This window comes from Calliphora vicina, chromosome 2, assembly GCF_958450345.1.
Source record: "Calliphora vicina chromosome 2, idCalVici1.1, whole genome shotgun sequence".
NCBI classification, from domain to species: Eukaryota; Metazoa; Arthropoda; class Insecta; order Diptera; family Calliphoridae; genus Calliphora; species Calliphora vicina.
The window spans coordinates 69400539-69426236 of record NC_088781.1 but is presented as its reverse complement, the minus strand read 5'-3'; the positions used below and the strand labels follow the sequence as shown (position 1 = coordinate 69426236).

Below are 25698 nucleotides of genomic sequence, written 5' to 3'. Positions count from 1 at the left end.
AAAGATCGGTCAAGAACTCTCTGAGTTATAGGAGGTCAAAATTTGACATTTTGGCCAAACAGGTGTTTTTTTTTTATCCATATAACTTATTACCTATTGTTCTTAGCAAAATGTGTCCCAAATAGTTTAGATAGCTATTTATGTAATCTTTCGAAAAAAAAAATTAAAAAAATTTAATAAAATATTTTTGATTTTTTTTTTTTAAATCAAAAATATTTTTGACTTTTTTTTTCAAATTTTTTTAATTTTTTTTTTATTTTTTTTAAGAAAGCTTAGGTCTTTTCCTAAGCGACCTATATGGTCGCTTAGTGGGATGCGAGTGGGATATCTATCAAAAAAAATATTTTGTAACTCAAGATTTAAAATTTTTGAATTTTCGAATCAAAAACTTTGTTGACTTTTTTTAAAAAAATGGACCCATTTTTTAATTTTTTTCCTTTAACACCCTTTTTGTCGCTTAGTGGGATGCGAGTGGGATATCTATAAAAAAAATGTTTTGTAACTCAAGACATACAATTTTTTACTTTTTTTGGAAAAATCAAAAACCTTTTTGACTTTTTTTTTCCAAAATGGACTCTTTTTTTTATTAATTTTTTTTCTCAAAAGAAAGCTTAGGTCTTTTCCTTTAAAACCTTTTTGGTCGCTTAGTGGGATGCGAGTGGGATATCTATCAAAATAAATGTTTTGTAACTCAAGACAAAGGTTTTTAAATTTGCACTATTTTAATTTTTTTCATATTTGTGTGTAAACCTTAAAAATTAAACTTACGCAGAGAAACTAGACACTTTAGCCTTTCCGATGGTATGTAACATACCCAACTAAAATTTCATAGCCTCGATACTGTAATACCCATAATATGTTAACCTCAGGAATAAAAATCACTTTTTTTCTATGGAAATGTTGAATAATTTAATTTTGTTATTTATTTGTAATAATAATTAATTTAATATATAATAATAATAATAATAATAATAATAATAATAATAATAATAATAATAATAATAATAATAATAATAATAATAATAATAATAATAATAATAATAATAATAATAATAATAATAATAATAATAATAATAATAATAATAATAATAATAATAATAATAATAATAATAATAATAATAATAATAATAATAATAATAATAATAATAATAATAATAATAATAATAATAATAATAATAATAATAATAATAATAATAATAATAATAATAATAATAATAATAATAATAATAATAATAATAATAATAATAATAATAATAATAATAATAATAATAATAATAATAATAATAATAATAATAATAATAATAATAATAATAATAATAATAATAATAATAATAATAATAATAATAATAATAATAATAATAATAATAATAATAATAATAATAATAATAATAATAATAATAATAATAATAATAATAATAATAATAATAATAATAATAATAATAATAATAATAATAATAATAATAATAATAATAATAATAATAATAATAATAATAATAATAATAATAATAATAATAATAATAATAATAATAATAATAATAATAATAATAATAATAATAATAATAATAATAATAATAATAATAATAATAATAATAATAATAATAATAATAATAATAATAATAATAATAATAATAATAATAATAATAATAATAATAATAATAATAATAATAATAATAATAATAATAATAATAATAATAATAATAATAATAATAATAATAATAATAATAATAATAATAATAATAATAATAATAATAATAATAATAATAATAATAATGATAATAATAATAATAATAAAAATAATAATAATAATAATAATAATAATAATAATAATAATAATAATGATAATAATAATAATAATAATAATAAAAATAATAATAATAATAATAATAATAATAATAATAATAATAATAATAATAATAATAATAATAATAATAATAATAACAATAACAATAACAATAACAATAACAATAACAATAACAATAATAATAATAATAATAATAATAATAATAATAATAATAATAATAATAATAATAATAATAATAATAATAATAATGATAATAATAATAATAATAATAATAATAATAATAAAAAGATGAATAATTTAGTAAAATTTAATCTTAATCACAATAGATCAATTTATATAATCCCAATAAGCACACAAAAACCTAAAATTCAAGTGGTTGAATTTTTACTGGAATTCAATTTTAATTTCAGCTTTTTTTTCAAGTATTTTTCAAGTAACATATGTTTGAAAATTTTTTTCAAACTTTTTTTTTATTGTCAATACATATTTATATTTATAAATTCAATTTTAATACTATTTTAATAATAGTAAAAAGAGGACCAAAATAATAAATAATAAGTGTTCTAGATATAAAGTTAAAGTAAGTTCATAATAAAATGGTGAAAAAAGCTAAATCAGACTCCAAAAAAATTGTTGCATTGTTTACTCAACATACGGAATACAACCAATCAATACAGCAGTCAACGGTTCCAGAAAACGTGAGTAGTACATCAACAGATAAATCTTATAATCAGGAAAGCAATTATCATGAAAAGATTGACAATGAAAGTAGTCAAAGTAATGAGGAACTGAAAAATAAATTGGCTAAATGGGCAATTTCTTTCAATATACCCAATAGTGCTGTTAATTATCTTCTAAATATTTTAAAAGATCACATTGATGGGTTGCCCTTGGACTCATGCTCCTTGAAACATACTCCTAAAAGTTCAGTGGTTGAAAAAATGGGATCTGGGTAGTTAATGTATTATGGAGTAAGGGATACATTAAAAAAAATTTTAATAAAAAAAAAGACTGTACCTCAAATTCTTTATTTAAACTTTAATATTGATGGATTACCACTTGCAAAAAGTTCCAATAGTCAAATTTGGCCCATTTTGATGAATATTGATGGTTACAAGGACGTATATACTATAGCTGTTTTTTGCGGTAATCGGAAACCTCCCTCATCTGATATGTTTTTGAAAAAGTTTGTTGAAGAAATAAAATAAATTGAAGCTAATGGAGTGATGTTTCAAGGTTCTATATATAGAGTCATATGTAGAGCCTTTATTTGCGATGCTCCTGCTCGAGCTTTTGTGATTGGGATTAAAGGACATACAGGATATCACAGCTGCCCAAAATGTGTACAAAAGGGTTCTTTCATTAATCACAATATGATTTACAGACTTGAGAATCACAATCTGCGTACGAATGAAGATTTCAGGACAAGAGTGGATCCAAATCATCATAAGTGTATGGCAGGCTTGGAAATAGAGTAACTGGATATCGATATGGTAAAATGTTTTCCAAATGATTATATGCACGTGGTTTGCCTAGGAGTTACAAAGTCTATTTTGATCAATTGGATAAGAAAAAGAAAAACAACCTATTGTATGAACTTAAACAAAATAAAATTATTAGAGTCGCGTCTTCTGTTTTTGAGGGATCAAATTCCTAGAGAATTTGCAAGAAAACCTCGTCCATTTAATGAACTTGAGCGCTATAAAGCAACTGAATTCAGGCAGTTCTTATTGTATACTGGCATTTTTGTACTAAAAGATATTCTGGAGCCTTCACAATATGACCATTTTTTGTTGTTAAGTTCAGCTATAAGGATTTTATTGGACAAGAAACTTTGTTTGCTCAACAAAAATTGTGCTCATAATATGTTAAAAGAATTTTTAAATCAAATTCCCATATTTTTTGAAGATAGTCTACTTACATTCAACTTCCATTGTTTGCTGCATTTATGCGATGATGTAGAAACTTACGGAGATTTGGGTTTGTACAGTGCTTTCCCATTTGAAAACTATTTGAAACAAATAAAAAAAAAATTGAGAAAACATCATTAAATTGGCAGCCAATTATATAAAAGAATCGTAGAAGAAAGTGTATGCCATTTAAACGAAGATCTTACACACCAAAAAAAATTACAAAATCCAAAAAAAGTAAAAAATACATAAACAAAGACGGCTTGTTATTTTCCTCAGATCGACCAAACAATATATACAGCATTGGAGAAAAATTGTATAGGATACATTCCATAAGTAAGGAGTATACACATGTTGTAAAATCTCACGAGATTATTAACCTTAAAAATTACTTTAATCATCCAATAGCATCTAGCCTCTTAAATATAAAATCTAGTGACAATTTTACAGTAAACAATGCAATGGTTGAACACTGCTGGACATCAATTGAAAATAAAATTGTTATGTTCGAAAATCTTGAAAAAAACTCATTCATTTTTATTCCACTTATTAACACAATAGATGGATTTTAATAATCAATTTTCACGAATAACTGAGAATCATATTGTAGAACTTGCAACAAAGAAAGGTAAAGTACATATATACGTGTCGATTAAGAAAAATTATGATTTTATTATTGTTCTTTTGTTATAGATATTCAAGATCTTAAAGAAAAAAATAGAAACCAATAATAGACTAATGCAGAGATTGTTAGAGGAAATAAAACTTTTGCAAAATAATTCTACACCAATACATTCAAATAAAACAAAAATTTTACCGAAAACTCCATATAAAAGAAAGAAAGATTTTATTATTTTTGAAAAACAAATTGAAGAATCAAAAGAAAATTTTGTAAAACTGGTATGCCGAATTCCATGTTATTATTTGCATTTAGCATAGCATATTTGTACATTATTATTTTTACCTTTTACAGGTAAATGAGCTCAAAGAAAAAATAAATGGAAATTCCATTAGATTTATAAAAAATTGTTGGCAAGGTTCCAAGGAGAAAACCGAAATAAAGAATTTTTCAACGATGTTAGCAATTAAATGTATGCTATTAAATACATATAAACTTTAAAAATTTTTACTCGTTACTTAACTAAGTTTTAAAAATATTTCAGTTGCATATGTAGAAAAATATGCCGATCACAATGAATCTGAATTCGAAAAAGCAGTTATAATGCATTTCCAAAAGGCAAAAAATCGACACAGTAAAAAACTAATAAGCAACAATTTTAATATCTTGTAATTAGTCTTTAAGCACAGATAAATTTTCCATTACTTAAATATTTTACATTTGTTATGATAATGTTATTTTCTACGTTAATTTACAACATATTTTATCATTTTGGTTTATTTAGACTTTGTTACTATTAATAATTTGAATTATAATATTTAACTATAATGTAACTTCTTTTAATTTATTAATACATTTAGTTTTCTGTTTCTTCATAATTTAACATTAATATTTCATGTTAATCTTTTGAAAAAATAAAAAATTTAAAAAATAAAGTTTTTTTAATTTAAAATTAGTAAGAAAAGTATTAATAAGAGCTTGAATCCAATTATTTTGTTCGACTTAAATTGCATTATAATTCAAGGTTTGAAATAAACTGTAATTCAAAGTTTGAATTTAAGTACTTTTTCTACCTGAAGTACACTTGAAATCAAGGCTTGAATTAAACTGTAAAAATGCTATAATGGTTGACTTGAATTCAAGGAGCCTTTTCACTGGAGAATGGTATTGAATTAAAGTGTGATACAAGTGTATTTCAACCCTTGAAATTTGAATGTATGACTGGAATTAAATTTGCTTTACACTTGAATTCCAGCAAAAATGCTTATTGGGATAACTATTTTTACACTTAATTTATGAAGTTTTTAAATTTTCAAATATCCATACTTTTATCCTCCTTATTTGTCACCTTATTAGCTGCTTTTTTTTTGTCATTGAGTAGATGCAGAAAACTTTTTTAATTTGAGTCTTCCATCGACAAGCGGTATGAAAGCATGGTATTGAGCAGTGCCATCGATTGTTACCGCAGCATCGAATCTGCTCTTTAGTGTTTTCAATGTTTCCTCATGATCCTCTTTGCTACTAAAAACTATTTTAGTTTCTTTACAATAATTCTTTGCCCAATGGAATAAAGCAGTCGCATCTAAGATGCGATCTTGATGAGAGCACTGGAGGCTATACTTCGCTGCATTTCTTTTGAGGTTTGCTCCAATACCATCACATGCTCCTTTACCATGAGCAGTAGGATGAAAATGCCACTCAGCTGGCATTCCAAAATCTTTTTCATGAGCTGTAAGATTTGCGAAGCTACTTTTGTTTTTAAAATGTTGAAGAGCTCCGTCCGAAACGTAGTATACCTTTTCTACTGTAAATTTTGATTTTAGATAATTTAGTATTATCTTCTGGTACTCATAAACTGCAACGGTGTCATGTTTTAAATCGTCGGATATGATTGCCATACTTTTGTGTTCCAGGTTTTCTTCTTTCATGTAGTAAATAACTACTGTGAATATAGTTGCTTGGTCGTTATTGAAGTGGAATGCTTGTATGGAATCCTGAAGAACATATTTATAGTTCTCTGCGAAATCAAATGAAATAATGAATTCACCAGACTTCAAATGTGTTTTCAAGTCCTTGAAGAATGACCACTGCTCTTTGAAAAAAAAGTCATGGGTTCTCAAATTTAGCAATCCTCTACACAGTTCTTCCACAAAATCATCCACATTTAAAATTATGGTTTTCAGTGTGCATCTTTCAGTCTGAAGCCAAGATTCAAATTTTAACTCCTCAATACATTCTCGATCAAAAGAGTTGATTAAATTTTCTTTGATGGATGTGGTTTCCGGGCAATTCGAACATTCACCTAAGTGGCAAGAAGTTGTAGCATTAGGGCACATAGTCAATTTAAGGCAATGGCGGTAATGGTGTAAATCTTCTGATGAATCATCTTTTAAGTAATTTAAGTTGATTTCCTTCAACATCAATTTAACATTTTCATGGTAAATACAAACACATACTGTGTGAGTTCCGCTGCTTCCTGCCAAAACGCAATGTTTTGGCCTCAGTTGTGTAAATTTTGTGAATCCAATTTTGACATCCTCGTATTCAGATTGAAATGTTGCGAATAATTCATTCAGGTTACAGAGAACCATTCTCTTCTGCATTTGAACTTTCTTGCCATCGATTCGTACAGACATCCAGTCTTTCATCCCTGGCATCAGGCGACTCATATCATCTCGCTGATAAAACTGAGTTATTAGAGATTTAGTATCGCACTCCAAAGTTTTTCCCTTCTTTTTGTTTGACATCCTCGTATTCAGATTGAAATGTTGCGAATAATTCATTCAGGTTACAGAGAACCATTCTCTTCTGCATTTGAACTTTCTTGCCATCGATTCGTACAGACATCCAGTCTTTCATCCCTGGCATCAGGCGACTCATATCATCTCGCTGATAAAACTGAGTTATTAGAGATTTAGTATCGCACTCCAAAGTTTTTCCCTTCTTTTTGTTTGGGAGTGTGAGAATCCCATGCTCAGCAACCAATTGTTTAACAATTCTTGCTTTTCGTTGAGACGTTCCAAACTCAGTCATTGTTTTTGCAGAACTCCATGTTCTTGGAGCAAGCGTGAGAAGTTGAATTCTTTCAGCTTCACTCTGTGACGTTTTGTATTTCTCTTTTATTTGTTCAAGAACTTCTACTGCATCCTTATGGTATTGGTTTCGACACTCATTCGTTGAATTTGAAAAGTTAGAATAACCATCATCATCAACAGTTCTGTCTTCATTCTCGGAATTACTTTTGTCTTCATCTGGAATAACTTCAACGCAAGGCTCATTACTATTCAAATTCGGTAATTCGTTCAACTTTCCGAGCTCTTTCCTGCATGATCCACAAATTTTCAATCGTTTTGACAGCGTAGGGAATAAGCCGTCGGAAATATTTCGCATATCTGATGATCTGTGCTTCATTTTGTTAAAGGGATTAAAACAAAAAGACGAATAAATTTCATTTTCAACCTTAGCCTTTTTAGAAGTCGTAGACATTTTGAATTTTGTAAGTATTTATGTAAATAACACACGTCTTAACTTTAACGCATTTAAGACTTACGGAAATCAGTTTCTAAAAAACTGATTTCCGTATGTCTTCAGAATGACAATAAATAGTTTTTTAAGATCATATAGGTAGTACGTTTTAATGAATGAGTCTAAAATCTTTTATTAGGGTCAAGAAGGGCTTACATACTAAAGTACCTAGTTTAACCAAATGTTACAAATAATAATAAAAATAAACCACCATATAAATAACCTACCTGTCAACTTCTACCTCTCCACCCACTTCTTAAAGTCAAATGTCATAAAATAATAAATAAACTGGTACTTCGGAGAAGGGCCATAAAATATTTCCACTTGATTCCAAAAATTTGTTTCTGGGGCACCTGATATTTTAACAATGAAAATCACGTGCGCTGAAAACTACCTCTAGGATTGACTAAAAAAGCCGCAAGATACAAAACTCAGACAAATTTTGGGGGTGGAAAATTAATATTGCACCCCTCCAGTGGCTATTATTGGTCAGTTGTTGTGGTTTTTATTTTTAAGGTTTTAGAAACACTTACACACAAATATGAAAAAAAATCAATTTAAAAACATTTGTCTTGAGTTACAAAACATTTATTTTGATAGATATCCCACTCGCATCCCACTGAGCGACCAAAAAGGTTTTAAAGGAAAAGACCTAAGCTTTCTTTTGAGAAAAAAAAATTAATAAAAAAAGAGTTCATTTTGGAAAAAAAAGTCAAAAAGGTTTTTGATTTTTCAAAAAAAAGTAAAAAATTGTATGTCTTGAGTTACAAAACATTTTTTTTATAGATATCCCACTCGCATCCCACTAAGCGACAAAAAGGGTGTTAAAGGAAAACACATAAGCTTTCTTCTGAGCAAAAAAAAAATTAAAAAATGGGTCCATTTTTTTAAAAAAAGTCAACAAAGTTTTTGATTTTGCAAAAAAATTCAAAAATTTTAAATCTTGAGTTACAAAATATTTTTTTTGATAGATATCCCACTCGCATCCCACTAAGCGACCATATAGGTCGCTTAGGAAAAGACCTAAGCTTTCTTAAAAAAAATAAAAAAAAAATTAAAAAGGGCCCATTTTGAAAAAAAAGTCAAAAATATTTTTGATTTAAAAAAAAAAATCAAAAATATTTTATTAAATTTTTTTTTTCGAAAGATTGCATAAATATCTATCTAAACTATTTGGGACACATTTTGCTAAGAACAATAGGTAATAAGTTATATGGATAAAAAAAACACCTGTTTGGCCAAAATGTCAAATTTTGACCTCCTATAACTCAGAGAGTTCTTGACCGATCTTGTTGAAAAATGGTGTCCGAATTACTATCCAATAGAACTAACATTGGTGCAAATTCGCGATCGGAAGACATCGATTTCAAAAGTTGGTTCACTTGACGTGAAATGCCCCATATACTAATTGAAACATAATGAAAGACATTAGTGTTTTTTTAGCCACAGTTAACAACAACAGAATACAGTGCGGCCAAAGGCACCTTTGTCCGGTCAAAAGTCGAAAAAAAAAGTTTTTAGTTGGGGGTTTTTTTGTCATTGGGTTGGTTAAAGAAATGCTCTAGGAGATAAAAAATTATCATAGTAAGGACCCTTGCCTCAAATGCCATTCATAATTTCAGTTTGAATGAGGCCTTCACACGAATGGCACACTACCGTAGGAAAGATCGACTAGAAGGAGTTTTCCGTTTTTGTAATCAAGCAAATCAAACGAAACAAAATGGACTCTACAGCTGAAGGCAAGTATAATATTGTTACGAAATTGTACTTGAATTCAAATATAACGATTTTAACGGCTGATTTAGAACAGTGATGTTCACGCCATACAACAATTGTTTGAAAAATCTACACACATTTGTTATTCTCTTTTAAAGACTTTTGTTCATTCATCGCTGAGCATGCGAAGAAAACACATGTGGCGGACTATCGTAATTTTTTTCAGAAATTTGTTAAGCATTGTTGTTGGTTGTTTTTGTTCGAAGCATAGCAAACACACGCATTTCAATTACAATTGAACACAATAAACAAAGTCAAAAATAAATACAAAATTTAAGAGAATTTCGGACTTACAATGTATATTTTTCATTTCCTTGAAATTTAAATTACATTAATTTAATAAATTGGTTTTATTTGACAAAAATTCTAAATCTAAACTTTCTTCATTTTGTTATTATTTTAAGTGTTCGACATTATGTTTGCTGGGTAGCTCTCTCATCAATACATCTTCATTTTTATGTTTGAACATCACTGATTTAGAAGTATCATGGTGTTTTCAGGTAACAGTGCTGTAAAACTGTAACATATCTGTGAGCATTATTAAATAAAAGCTTTCAGTTGATTTGATCGTAAGTTGGCAACACTGTATTCGATTTCGAATATTCAGTTAAAGAACATTGTAGAAAGTACACCACAGATGGCGTATGTATTAGAAACCTCTAGACAGTTAAAGAGAAATCTAGAGTGCAGATGGCACTGTTATAAATAGTAGCAGAGGTTGCAGTCGTTAGTGAGTTTATCAGAGACGCCTTTCGAATAAACATCATCTAAGTACCTTAAAGTGTGTTGTGTTTTTCAAGTAAACTCGTGTACATTATAAATTGTGTCTGTATTTCTGAGAATTTATAAACGTGTATAAAAAACATTGAGTGGCTATTTAATTCTGTGGTTGTTGTACATTTTAAATAAATAAAGATTTGTTACAATTTTTAAACTACTAAACGGCTTTTATTTGCAATCAAAAGTATCCGGTTTATTTAAAGGAAATAAACTAGCGTTTTGAAAAGGTTAAAACGTAACAATATGTAAAAGCAAAATCTGAATATAAATTTCTAAATAGTAAATTTTAAGAAAGTGATATGTAAGGACTATTTTTTATTTTCAATTGCATTTTCCTGCTCTCTAAGCTATTGTAGGTAATAACTAGGGTATTCAATCGATTAACCTTTAATCGGTTAACCGATTAATTTTAGACGGTTAACTGTTCGAATAATTTGAAATTGCCGATTTTCAAATAACAAATAAACCGATTAATTTGTGTCGATTAACCGAAATTCCTTTTTTTACACTTTAAACATTTTTTTGTATTTATTTTTCCGTTTCAATTCAAATACAAATTTCAAATTAAAATTAGATATTTTTTGAACATCCAATAAACATGATTAGTGAGTATGTATAACAACTGACATATTTAACTTACATGTATTTCAAACTTTGTTTGTATTTACATGTATAGACGAAACTTTTTTTTGAAATGAGTCCTTTATCATAACTTCGTTTAATTATGATAAAGGACTCATTTCAAAAAAATTAATCAAAATCTAAAACAATCCAAAAAGGAATAATATTTATCATGCTTTTGATTTCTCCAACATATACAATCAGCGAGAGAGTTTTTTCCAAGAAAAGTTTTATTAAATCTAAAGAAAAAAATCATTTAAATTATATAAAAAACTCACACATCGCTCATTTGCTGCAAGAACGTTATAATTAAAAAAAGTCGTTTCGTTTTTTGAATATTTTGTGACATTTTACTATTTCTTAAATAAATTTTGAACAAATCATGCTATTTCAGAAAATAACCCAAATTTTTACTTATCAAATATACGAGAAAACATGAATTTTAATTTTGATGTTTACAACAAAAAAACACTCTCACACAAAAGAAAATTGACTTTTTTGAAAACTGAAACTATTATAGAACAGCGCATATTTTGTATTATTCAGTTCATAAAATACGGATTTTGAGTTATGACGTTGTTGCAGCAAATAGTCGATAAGTTTACAAAAATTATCTCAAATACCTTATTTGCTGTTTTTTATGTTTTTGTACACAAAATTCGTTGTTGTATTTTCAATTTAAAATGAAAATAGAAATTATTCGGTTAATCGAATAATTTTAAATTAACCGATTATTAACCGAATAAATCTAAGCCTCGATTAATTATTTGCTCGATTAACCGATTAAATCAGAAACCCGATTAATTGAATACCCTAGTAATAACCCAGTAGGATTTTGAGTTAACTTAAAAATAACTCATGGTTAACCACAAATGAGTCAGAGGTGACTCAAAAGCTAACCATTTTCTTAATACAACCCTATTCAGGTTTTCAATGTAATGTCATAGGAACGAGTTAGTAGTCACTCACTTAACATCAGTTTCAGCTAACCAGAAGTTACCTAATTATGAGTTAGCTTTTGGTGCATAAATAAAAGAGCACTATGAGTTAGCTACGAATAGACTAACTAATAAATGGATTATTTGATTAACATTATAATTTAAAAATGCATTATATTTTATAATTTTCAATTAATTTTCAATGTTTATTAATTATTGTTAAATTACGAAAAGTTTTACATTTATTTAATTCTATAAGCTATTCTAAATTATACATACTTAATTTGTTAATTGAGTCATTTAAATATTCATACATATAAAATGTACAACAGATCTGTTATAAACGTCGTTTTGAAGGCATATCTAATCCACTTTTCAGGATACTCCTCCCCTTTAGCCCGAATTGATTCTAATAAATGAAAAAGAACCAATTATGGAGTTGTCCTTTAATTAATGATGACATACAACGCATCTGAAGTTGATTATTTGGATTAAACTTGTAAAACTTGATAGCGCTATAATAACAGAATACTTACTTGTATTTTATATTCAATCAAACGTTTCTTCTGTTGCAGTTAAAATTATTATTTATTTTTGGACAAGTTTGTGTTGAATTTATTTTTTTGATGAATTTTCAAAACTTTTTATTTTATAAGGAAAAATATTGAAAAGTATTTCAAATGTTTCTGTTTATTAATATAATTTTTAATGTTTTTTAACAAAGTATAACAAGTAGTCCAACTCTTTGACAGCAGTACCTAACTCTATACATGTGTTAGTGAAAAAGTACCTAAGTCTAAATATGTGTTAGTAACAAAAATGTATATGTGTTGGAGCCTTTTGAATTTTCACCAGACACACAGAGTTCTAAAAAAATTTTTAAATTTTAATTTATTTAAATTTTGTTCTATTTTCAATACCAAAAATTGAAACTCTGTTCTATATTTTAAAACCTACCACAAACAAAATAAAACGTCAAAATTAATAAAAACAATATTGCACGTAAAGGAGTGCAATCATAAGATGGATTTTGACAATATTAAGATATTGGACAGAGAACAAAAAGAGAACAAACGATACACTCTTGAAAGCTTAAGAATACAACAAAAAATACACAATACAATGAACACGAAAGAGGACAAGGATAACACAAAACTGCAATATTCCGCTGCAATATTTAATTATTAAATCAGTTGAAGTTCTGTGATATTAGTATTAAGTTTGACTTATAGTATATGTTTGTGTTGTAATGATTATTTATTTATTTATTAATTCTGTGTCGTGAAGTCCAGTTTTTTAAATAATAAGTTAATTGACAATGTAAACAATAGAATTTCGTAAGTTGAACTGTGATATCTTAAGTTTTTCAATGATTTATAATAAAATATTTATATGTTTTTGTCGCTAGAATTCAAACAATAAAAGAAAACCCCTGAAGAAGTTTGAAACAAACAAACGAAACGTTGGGTAAATAATAATAAAAATGAAAATACTTTGATTTTTATTTACACATTTGGTAACAAATGATTGACCATAAATAGCCCGTAAGATTGGAATCTTAAAAACTAAAAAAAAATATTTTTTAGTTTGTGCGAAATGGACGTGCTTCGGAAAAGAAAAAGTGCTAAATGTGTTGAAAAAAATTATAAAATAATGTGTGTTAGTGAATTTACGCGTATCAAACTATATTTATTGGACAATTTATAGTTAAAATTTCGAGACTTTTGATGTGTATAATTCTCTCACAAGGGTGTTGAATTTACACAGTACCCGTATATGTGAGAGAGTAAAATTATAAAATAGAGAGTTGGACTACTTGGTATACTTTGTTTTTTAATTTATGCATCAGTTTTGAGTGAGCAAATAGTCAACTAGACTTTGAACTAGCTCATAAAAATCCTACAGGGAAGTCAAAGTATTATTTAACAAATAAAATAAAATTAAGCTGCAAGTATTTGAAGTTACCCTACGTTCCGCAAAAAAAATGTAATTTTTTGATAACTACCTTGCAAAAATACTTACTAGAAGGTTTACGGAGCATTTTTTTTTGCTTGTAAGGTGGCGCTTTAGTTTACATGAAATAACATAAAATAAACACCACATTTATATATAGAAATATACAGTAAACTCTCGAAAACGTGAACTAAGGTAGAGCTACACAAATACGTATGCATGTATTTGTTGAATGCACTCTAACATCGCCATATTGCATTTCACTTGCAAATTTGTTAATTTTTAATAAATTTTTAATTATATACCCTAAAAATATCAAAACAAAAACCTTTAATCAATTAGAAAATTCATTTAATTGTTTTTTCGTATGAAATGACGCCATTTTGAATTTGCAAATTCTGATAACGGATTCGTAATCAGCGACCCCAAAAACCCCCATATACAAATTTGTGGATCATTTTGTACCATTTTCGACTTTTGGCCGGACAAAGGTACCTTTGGCCGCAATGTGTGGGTGTGCGAAATATAAAAATCATCATACGATTTCAAACGAGAAATTTTCATAGATTTGTCTGTGATTTGAAGATAAACAATTTCAAGTAAAATTATTTGTACGCCGCAAATTGGACCACTGGGCATATAAACTGGGAACACACACAACAGGAAAACAATTTTTGTTCCACATGAATTATTAAATACTAGCAGACCCGGTGCGCTTCGCCACCCCAATTAGAAGAAAGAAATAGTACTATTAAGTCTCCGTTTGTGAATCTAATTGTAAATGTCTAATTTCATATTTCTGGGTCCATTATTATAGAAAATGCAAAATGTGTTCCTAATTTAAAATTTTTATGTTTATTATAAAATATTCAAAAAGTACCATTGCAATAAGGAAATAGTACCATTGATTATCACTTTTAAATTCGCATTCACTAAACCATAACCCGTCAAGTTTGAATTTTAGATTTGTATATCATTTCCTATATTATCAACTAATTTTGTTTCTATAATACTTAAGATTTAATAAATTATCAAAAAACCGCTTGAATTTTCAATCACTTAGGACCATATACGCTCAATTTCATATTTCTAGGTCCATTATGTTATAGAAAATTCAAAAAGTAACATTAGAATATAGAAAAAGTACCAAAAAGCACCCACTTGTAGTTGCTCACCCACTCGGGTCCGTATAATCTTTATTTAATGTTTCTAGGTTCATTGGTGAAGAAATTACAAAAAGTACCATTCGAATAAAGAAAAAGTACCAAAAAGTCTCCCCATAGAATTCTAACTCCCTTAAGGTAGGATCACACGATTGCCGCTATGCACCAATTTTTGGTCTATTTTATACGTCAATCGTGTGATTTCACAACTTATTGGCTCATATGTCAAACCACAACAATATTGTGCTTATTTGGGCCAATCAAATGCAACACTTGTGCGGCAATCATGTGAATGCTTGATAGGCAACATTCACCAATAAAAAAGTTAAAAATACAACAATATTTATTGTGTTCTAGTGCGGCAATCAAAGAAGACAATTAACGTCAATATTCATTTTTGTAAAAGAAATATTCTTTTTGTGAGCCACTCTTTGACCCACATACATCTTTTAACATTTCTTTATTAATTTTTTATACGATAATTAAGGCCGACGCAATTTTCTTTTTTTATTTAACAAATAATTTTTTCACAATTAGATTTTTTTACATTTATGTAAACAAAACAAAATTTAACATCTAGACAACAGCTGTTTCTCTGAGTTGCCGCAAACTAGAACAATCGTGTGACTGGAATGCGACAATTATTGCCACTATATCGCTTTGCGCCAATTAACGACAATCAAATTTATATAAAATGAGGCAATCATGTGACTGCAGAGAATTTGATTGGGACAATTTCTTTATTGGGCCCCAATTCAGCACAATAAAAATTGTATTAAATTGGTGCATTGCGGCAATCGTGTGATCCTACCTTTAGGACCATGTATGCTTAATTTCATGTTTTTAAGTCCATTGCTATAGAAAATTAAAAAAAAGTACCATTAGAATAAACAATAGGTACCATGAGGTATCCGCTTGAATTTTCAATCACTTAGGACCATATACGCTTAATTTCATATTTCTAGGTCCATTATATTATAGAAAATTCAAAAAGTACCATTAGAATATAGAAAAAGTACTAAAAAGTATACACTTGTGGTTTTCCAGTCACTCGGGTTCATATAAGCTTTATTTCATGATTCTAGGTTCATTGGTGAAGAAATTACAAAAAGTACCATTCGAATAAAGAAAAAGTACCAAAAAGTCTCCCCCTAGAATTCTCACTCACTTAGGACCATATATGCTTAATTTCATGTCTCTAAGTCCATTGTTAAAGAAAATTCAAAAAAGTACCATTAGAATATAGAAAAAGGACCAAAAAGCCCACACTTGTGGTTTCCCACTCACTCGGTTCCATTTAAGCTTTATTTCATGTTTCTAGGTTCATTGGTGAAGAAATTACAAAAAGTACCAATCGAATAAAGAAAAAGTACCAAAAAGTCTCCCCCTAGAATTATCACTTACTTAGGACCATATATGCTTAATTTCATGTTTCTAAGTCCATAGTTATAGAAAATTCAAAAAAGTACCATTAGAATATAGAAAAAGTACCAAAAAACCCACACTTGTGGTTTCCCAGTCACTCGGTTTATATATAAGCTTTATTTCATGTTTCTAGGTTCATTGGTGAAGAAATTACAAAAAGTACCATTCCAATAAAGAAAAAGTACCAAAAAGTCTCCCCCTAGAATTCTCACTCACTTAGGACCATATATGTTTAATTTCATGTTTCTAAGTCCATTATTATAGTAATTTCAAAAAGTACCATAGATGAACAAAAAAGTACCTATAGTACAGTTCACACATTTTGGTACCTAAATATTATCCCCTATTCCTAACACTAACTTCACTCAAATACATATCAGCTAACTTTAATGTCGATAACTGAAATAATTTAAATTTTAAAAAAGTACCATTAGGAGAAAAGTACCAATTTCCCTTTTCTTACTTGAACACCCCTCAAGTTTGAAATTTAAAAATATTCCATTTTGCCAAAATTGTTTATGCTACAGGCATGTATCAAAATATTAAAATCTGTGTTAATGTGCCCAAGAATAAATATGTTTTAAAAAAAGTACCAAACTGTTTACCCGGATTTGGCCCAATATACACCTTGGTACTCGAGTTCCAAATAACACCCTGTTAGTTAATTTTTGTATGAATCCAAGAACCAACGTTAAAAAAAATTATTAAAATTGGCTTAATAATTTCAAATATAATGTATTTTCCCGATTTTATCCCCTTTTTGGTACCTTTTTTATCCCCATTGAGGTGGTACAATTTCATTGAAATAAATTTCTGTAACGTGGTGGGAGCTCATAATAAAATATTCGTATGTCTATGTCAAATTATAGAAAAACATATTTTATGAAAAAGTACCAAAAATTAACACAATTTTTATCCCTTAAAGGTTCGAATTTCCAAAAACTACCAAACTTATATTTTTTATTTTTTGTTAATTAAAGAATACGATTTAAAATTTGTTTCTATGTTTATTGGTTTAAAAGATACATAGGGTGCAAAAAAAGTACCAAAATACAGTTTTTACCCGTTTTCTCCCCTAAAAGTTTCGAATTTCCAAAAAGTACGAAACACCTGTCAGCTTATTTTTTTAAATGGAGTAACATGCTATTTTAAGTTTTTTTATATCTTTATTAGTTTTGAAGATATAAGGTTACCGAATTTACCCGTTTTTACCCTTTTTTACCCCCTAAACGTTCGAATTTCCAAAAATCCCTTCTTATCGGATCGTTTTGGAGAGGGAGGAACCCACAGTTAAAATTTCGTGATTCTAGCTTCAGCCGTTTGGGCTGTGACAGTCAGTCAGTCAGTCAGTAACGTTACTCTTTTATATATATAGATTACATATCGCACACTCAGTTCAAAAGTGACATGGGCGTAAAAGTGGGTGGATCTGGTATATATTTTCAGGAGCCCATTCTACAATTATAATATTTATTTTTTGAGAAAATTGAGTTGATGCATTAAAAATCAAGGGAGTTCTGAAACTTTTTCAATACAAGTTGTATGGGAAGTGGGCGTTAAAGTGGGCGGATCAGGTATATATTTTCATTCATAAAAATGTTGTTATGTAGGCAACATGCTTTTTTATGAATTTCTATGTTAGGTAAATTTTCAGCGAGTTGTTTAGTTTTCCCTAATTTATTTGACACGTAAAAAACATAGATAGACATGTTATATATCAATAGAGGATAGAGGATTTTGTCTACTTTTCAAAATGTATATAAATTTTGACAAATTTTGAAATTTGTTATCAAGTATCCCGCAATTCCCAAAAAAATCTTGAAAAATCCCAAAAATGGGATTTTTTCGTTTTTTGGCTATAATATCCATAATAGGGGCGGGGTTATCGGAACCCTTTACAAGATAATTAAGAACTTATTGGGCCATCTAAAATAGGTTACTATATTTTGATATCGACTATGCGATTTGAGAATTTTTGCCCTAAAGTTGAATTTTATATAAAAAATAGGCATTTTTTTTAATTGATCTGATCCCGTCGGTATCAAAAATTATAAATGTTTTTTTCATTTAAAATATTTGGCGTAAAGTTAGCTTTTCAAAAAGTACAAATTCATTATACATCCTCTTAGAAATTTTTGAGATAACTTAAAAAGAAAAGTACTTTTTTCCAAAAAAAAAAATGCGAAAAATCGCCTTTTTTAATTTTTTTGTATTCAAATGCATGTAACTTTGGACTCAGTCATGATTTTTAAACACTTCTTTCTTTATTTGATATATAGATCTATTGTTAATCCTATAAAAGAAAAATATATAAAATCGGCGAATATTTGGAACCGCGGTCACCAAAAAACTGGAGTAGGGTGGGTAAAAATGTTGAAAATTAAATTTTCAAATGCGAATATCTCCTAAGCAATAAGAGATAATTGATAGCTACGACGAGGTTTTATGTAGTGCTCGACGAGGAGATTCTGTATGTGTACTTTTTTAAATCGGAACACAAACGAAGAAATAGGATCATTTTAAAAATTGAACATACCTGAGGTGTCCTACTTAGGGAACCCCTGGTCTGCTCCTGGTTGGGTCATGAGGTCCAAATTCTAAACTTAAACTTGACTACACTTCCTCTTTGCGCATGTTAAATTTTATTCAAATCGGTTTAGAAGTTACAGATTTATTTCCATCTTTTTTTATTCTCATACCACTGTGCGTTGTGAATTAGATGCATTCTTGATACTATTGACAAATTTCCAAGCATTCCTTGTATTGAGTTCAGAGTTTAACTCATTCAACCTATGATGAAAGGATTCAGACTTAGCCTTCTTCACAGCATCCTTCCAATTCCGGAAAGCAGATGAGGCCATGTCTAAATTATCCGAAGTGGGTTATTTTCAAGCGTTCTTCCTAGCGGCAACCAGTAAACGAAAACACAGATAATTCCGCATTCAACCAATACTTGGGAGTGTGTACACCCGAAATCATGTAAGTAGCAGACGAGATCTTAGATGAGAAGGTTTTATCGATGACATCAAAATCAGACGAAAGATCAACTAGACAGGTTCGACAATAATTTACGTATAGAAAGGAATGACGTTGGAACAGGTCCAGAGGACTCAAATTACATTATGATTGGAATGTGATAACTACCATTTAACCACATCGCAGTGGTTTTCCAAGTAATCCTAAAACCGCAATTAGAGAAGCTCAAATCAAAGGATTGTCAAAATGACGAAGAAAAGTACAAGATCCATCATTTAGACACATGAAATCTGAATCAGAAATTAAACGATAAACAAGATATTCCCTTGGAGAATCACAATAATCCACCTAATGTTTATTAGAAATGAAACATATATCATCAGAATTCTAATTAATGTAGTACTCAATAGAGCACTTGTTAGCAATTAAACTTTGAACATTGTATTGCAGTAATTTCATTATCAGCCCAATTATGAATAAAAAATTCCGCGGGAGTTTGTTCCCCGGGAGTTTTTTCTCATTGAAATTGTATAGGAAAAATGAGAAAAGGGAAAAAACTCCCACGGAATTTTTATTCATAATTGGGCTGTATGTAAATGTTTTCGGCGTTGTATCAGACCGAGCATTGAGATACCGGTCAATATCTAGAATAGCATTGTTTATCCTTACAACAAAATTTCCTTCTAGTTATAATCCTATTAACCTCACCATCCATATCCAAAATATTCGCAACCGCAGGCCTAGTCACCTGGTCATCACCGAGGGGTGGAAAATTGACATCATACTCTTTGGAAACATCAAAACCATTGACTGGAAAGGTACTCAAAACTTCATTTTTCGATAAGCGCATCAATACATCACACTCATGAGCTCACTTTGGGCATTTCGATTTCTGTAACTCCACACAAGATGCACTTGGGATCACTTCATAATCCATTGCAAGACATCTCCACTTCGAGAGACAGCCTCTCTCTGTGTAGCCTAATCTACCACACTTTCTACATTATACCCTACAACACCATAGTGGGGAGTGTGCAATGCGTTTGTGCAGATGTTTGTAACGCCCAAAAATATTAGTCTAACACCCACCTTAAAGTATACCGATCGGCTTAGAATCAGTCGATTTACTCTTTCAGCCACGCTTTTTTGTTTGTAAGTTTAAAATCAAAACAATTGCATTTTTACTATAATCAAGGTTAGTTTATTATAAAAAGTAAGAAAAAATAAATCAAAACATGAAAAAACCACCCCATTCCAAGGTTTTTTGTGGAGTGAAGTGGTTAGTTTACTAACCACCGTGGCGGTTGACATCAAAAATAACTGTGATAAAAATTTTTGTTTCGTAAAATTTTTTTGGAAATCGAATATTTTTGACTAAATTTTCATACCAAACAACCGAAATATCAAAGTAACACTGAATTTGATGAACAATAAACACTCTGTGCTTTTTTTACTGAATGCCTGAAAGTTTCTTAAAAAAACTGATTACAATATTTTCAAATTAATATATTAATTCCAGAGCACCCTGACGGCAAAGTTTTGCAAAAAATCATAAACGATGACTTAAAAAAATATAATTGTTTAGCAAAATGACAATAGATGCCAATAAACTATGTTTTAAAGACTATAGAAAATGTGGTTAGTAAATTAAACCGCAAAGAGTTAAACGATGTCCGTCCGTCCGTCAGGCTGGCTGTCTGTCCATGTAAACCTTGTGCCCAAAGTACAGGTCGCAATTTTGAAGATATTTCGATTAAATTTGGAACATATAATTGTTTCTGCGCAAGGACGAAGCCTATTGAAACTGGCTGAAATCAGTCCATAATTTCACAAATGCCCTCCGGAAATTGGACTTTATCGGTCATAAATGATTAATTTATATATGTATCTCCACAAATTTCACTCCAAATAAGTTTTATATATACGAAATTCATGTCACCAAATTTTGTTACGATCGGTCCATAATTAGTCATAGCTCCCACATATGTAGACCAGCCTCCGAAAATCACTTTAATGAGAATAAATCTCTTAAAAATGTTGGTATACACATAAAATTCAACATAAATAACTTTCATATAGACATAAATCACACGACCTAATTTCATGGTGATCGGTCCATGATTGGTCCATATAATGCCCACTTCCGAAAATCACTCACGAACAGCGTTGCCACTTTGGTCCAATTGGACCAAAATTGGTAGTTTCAAGTTAACAAATTGACTTTTGGTTGTTTGGTTGGTTTGTTCCGATATTTGTCGTATTTTGGTAGGCTACGATATTTCTGAATACATAAGTATTTTTAAGAACAAAATAATTAAAATAATAACGAAAAAACCACTTATGTTATGCCAAAATAATAAAACTAAATATTTGCAAAATATGAAGATAGCATTTTCTTAAATATTTAGTTTAGTCAGGTAAATGCGTATTTATTTAGTAGTGTTGAGTTCTAAAAATGCCAAAGGTCTCTCAAAACTTTTATTTTCTAATAATATGTGTAAAACTCTGCTTCAATATTTCAGTTTCATCGGACACTTTAAATATCCAATTATGGAAATTAGGACGCGTAATTTATTTCTATATGACACTTATTTGTGTTGAATTTTTTCGGGATACCAACACTTTTAGGATTCTTATGCTCGTTTAAGTAAGAGGGCCTTATATGGGAGATATGGTAAATTATGAATTGAATTTTTAGGTGTAATTTATTTGTAAAAATGTTATTTAATATCTATATAAATCAAGCATTTATGACGGATAATGTCTTATTTCTGGAGGACATTTATATGGGGGCTATGTGAAATACATTGACAGCCATCCAGACAAACGTACGGAAGGACATCGTTAAATCGACTCTCGAAAACTGAACGATTTTAACATATTTATGATTGTAGTGTTATTAAATAACTTTCATCCTCTGGGTAATTTTATAGAAGCAATAATATGATTTTAAGTTAACTATTAATTTTGAAACGAATCCATATAGCATTTCTAAAATGTTTTAAATTTGGTAGGTTTTGGTAGTTTTTAATTAGAAATTTGGTAGGAAAAATATTTTATGAGTGGCAACGCTGCTCACGAATATAAATTATTGATATTTTTAAAGAAAAATGTTTTTGCTCATTTACTTAGTGTAGGGTATTATATGGTCGGGATTGATCGAACATACTTTCTTGCTTGTTTTACTTTATTTAAAAAAAAATAAACTGAACAAAAAGACCTTATAATTTTGACGGTTTCAACTTACCATTAACATTTAATCCGTTTGAAGGTGCAAAGTGAAACGATGGAAACGGTAGATGCCAATCAGAAGAAATGTTTATCCACGATTGAGTATTATTCATTTTAAACCAAACGTCATATGTTTTATGACATTGTACCGCTGTGGGATTAATCTCCTGCCACGTAAGCAAAACTTCATTATGTGTCACAGGCGTAAGTAATAGATTTTGTGGAGTTGTTAGGTGAGGTTTTAAAATCGAACATATTCTCAACAACATTAACCAGGGAGCCTTAACAGTACTCAAGTCAAGCGTGAGAGTAGTATTTAGTAAAATTCCAGTTGTGAGTATTTTGGGACCTTGTTGGCGTCGCATTACTTCACGTATTGTTGCATTTGGATACGATGGTCTGTTGAAATTAAGCCAAACATTGAGCGGATTTGTATGATCTTGATCAATAGATTCTAGAATAAATGCATAAATTTCATTATCACATATATGAATTTCTGGTAAAATTATGTTTTCCCGGCCACCGTAAAACATTTTATTTGCCGAGAAGCCTGCAGCCGGCATGATTAACCAACTGTAATACAGTGGATATTTGACCGAGTCAATAGTTTTTAAAACATCCAGTCGTATGCCACTTGTCATTTCTATTGTCAACACGTCTGATGCCAAATCCGCCAGGCGTGATAAAAGTCCCAAAGCTGTATAAACGGGTTTCTGTATAAATTGTGAATGCGGGGGAATTGTGTTGTTCATCCGAAAGTGGGCCAATAGCGTCCTCTGATAAAACTCATATGGATGATAGCTTAGAAATGCATTATCATGGCTAATTGTCTCCAAATTGACAAACAAAGTATTTGTTAATTTGGCTCTCCAGTGCTCTATAATTATATTGACTAATGTTACGGCATAACGAACATCCGCCTGAAATTCCCGAGGCGTTGACCAACCAGAGATGGGATCAGATTCGCTTTAAAATAAAAATTAAAAAAATTTATAGATTAAATACGAATATTTTTTGTCTCACTCATTCGAAATTTGTAATTTTTGCAAATTCGGATACTTTTCGTAGATCTTTGCTAATAAGAGTTTTGAGTTATTTAAAATTACAGATGCATTTTCACCAAATCCCTTTCGATGGTATGTCAGGATTTCTAGTGGACAACTTTCTATATATTCGTTACAAAATTCCAAAATACTCCAACACAATAAATGATGAGATTCAGCCTTAAAAAGGCCTGCCGGTCCTCTCAAAGGAAAGTGCAAACTATCAACGGGTCTGATACCAGCGATTTCAAGCCCATTGTGTAGGGATTGAGTGTATGTAAGGTAATCTACAAAAATTTTATTTATTATTTAATAGATATTTTTTATTATGTATTTTCAAAATATAAAAATAAACATTTACAGCCTAACTACAAAAGCCTTAAAGTCAATTTAAAGTCCACAAATTTCAAATATAATTTAAAATGTTGCTTTATTATTTTAAAAAAAGCTTTTTATTTTGCACCAAAGTATAATTTTTGAACCTTTATGTACATTCAGGAAGCACTAAGTAAAGTGAAATCAACAACACAGCTGATTTTTATTTATCTATTTTGAAAGTGCTTGGGTTTTGTCAAACTGAATTTATTTTGAAAAAATAATAATTTTTATTTTCAAAGAAAAAAATGTTTAAATCAAAAAACATGATTGAAAATTTGAATAAAAAGATTTCATATAATGAAATTTTGGTAAAGCACTATTAAACCGTTGTTCTTTTTCAAATATAATTTAAATTCAACGGCCGTTTTCAGTTAATATGCAAAAATATCAAAAGCTTTGTGTTTACATTAGTAACAGTTTTGTCAAAGATTATTTACATTGTCTGTTGACATAAAAAATAATAAATTTAAAAATTCTAATTAAATTAAATTAATTAAAATTTCCTTAAATCTGAAAAGCAACATTTTGAAGCAAAATTTTGCTGAAATCAACGTTAATAAATTGACAATTAAACAAAATTTAATTTTTTTTCCAGTTGTTTTTTTCATTTTTTGGAAAAAAAATTTTTTCGATTGTTATTTAAAATTTTAAAAATTTTTTTTGTGAAAAAAAAAATTCGGGTTAACATTGTTTTCCAATTTTGACCCATTGTAGGTCCATCTTACTATGGTTTTATATACGTCGTTGCAAATGTCTTTGAAATATCTATCATTAGATATCCATATTGTCTATATTAATGTCTTAGTAATCCAGATATAGGTCAAAAATAGGTCAAAAATTGAGGTTGTCTTGGTTTTTTCCTCATATCTCAGCCATTTGTGGACCGATTTTGCTGATTTTAAATAGCAAAATTCTCGAAAGCACTTCTGATAGAATTATTGAAGATTTGAAGATATCTGGGGTCTTCAGAAAATTGATTTCAACAGACAGACAGACAGACAGACAGACAGACGGACATGGCTTAATCGACTGCGCTATCTATAAGGATCCAGAATATATATACTTTATAGGGTCGGAATATTGGCGCAGCTCAAAATATTTTCACAATTTATTTAATATAAAATATTTTATTTATTTAAAAGAAAATTATATTTAACAGATTGAAAGATTTTTCAGAAGTGAAAAAATATTTAAAAAAATGTATGAATATTTTTTCAAAGCGTTATTTATAAATTATAAAAACAAACAACATCAAGTATTTAATTTATCAAATAATATTGTTCTATCAACACCCCTTCTCAATTTAACTTGATAATAATCCGAGTAATTTTCTAAATTGCATAATTTTGATTGAATTCAAAGGCTTTGTTAAAATATCTGCTTCCATTAATTCGGTAGGACAGTACATAAGTTTAATAGCTTCTTTCTCTTTTAAATCCTTAATAAAATTATATTTTGTGTCAATATGTTTACTTCTATGACTAAATTTCTCATTTTTCACCAATTTTAAACAACTTTGGTTATCTTCATATATGATAGTTGGAGTTGTTAATTTTATT

The 25698-nt window shown here is 28.7% G+C and overlaps 1 protein-coding gene across 1 annotated transcript in view; it reads right to left on the bottom strand.

Annotated features, from left to right (window-relative positions):
- The window catches only part of Idua (alpha-L-iduronidase), a 61409-nt gene that overhangs the window by 4987 nt on the left and 30724 nt on the right, over window positions 1-25698 (bottom strand). Inside the window, exons 3-4 of the mRNA XM_065499250.1 lie at window positions 23742-24048; window positions 22735-23684 (exon numbers count right to left, since the gene is read on the bottom strand). Of these exons, the coding sequence (XP_065355322.1) occupies window positions 22735-23684; window positions 23742-24048 (1257 nt within the window). The remainder of the gene's footprint in view (window positions 1-22734; window positions 23685-23741; window positions 24049-25698) is intronic.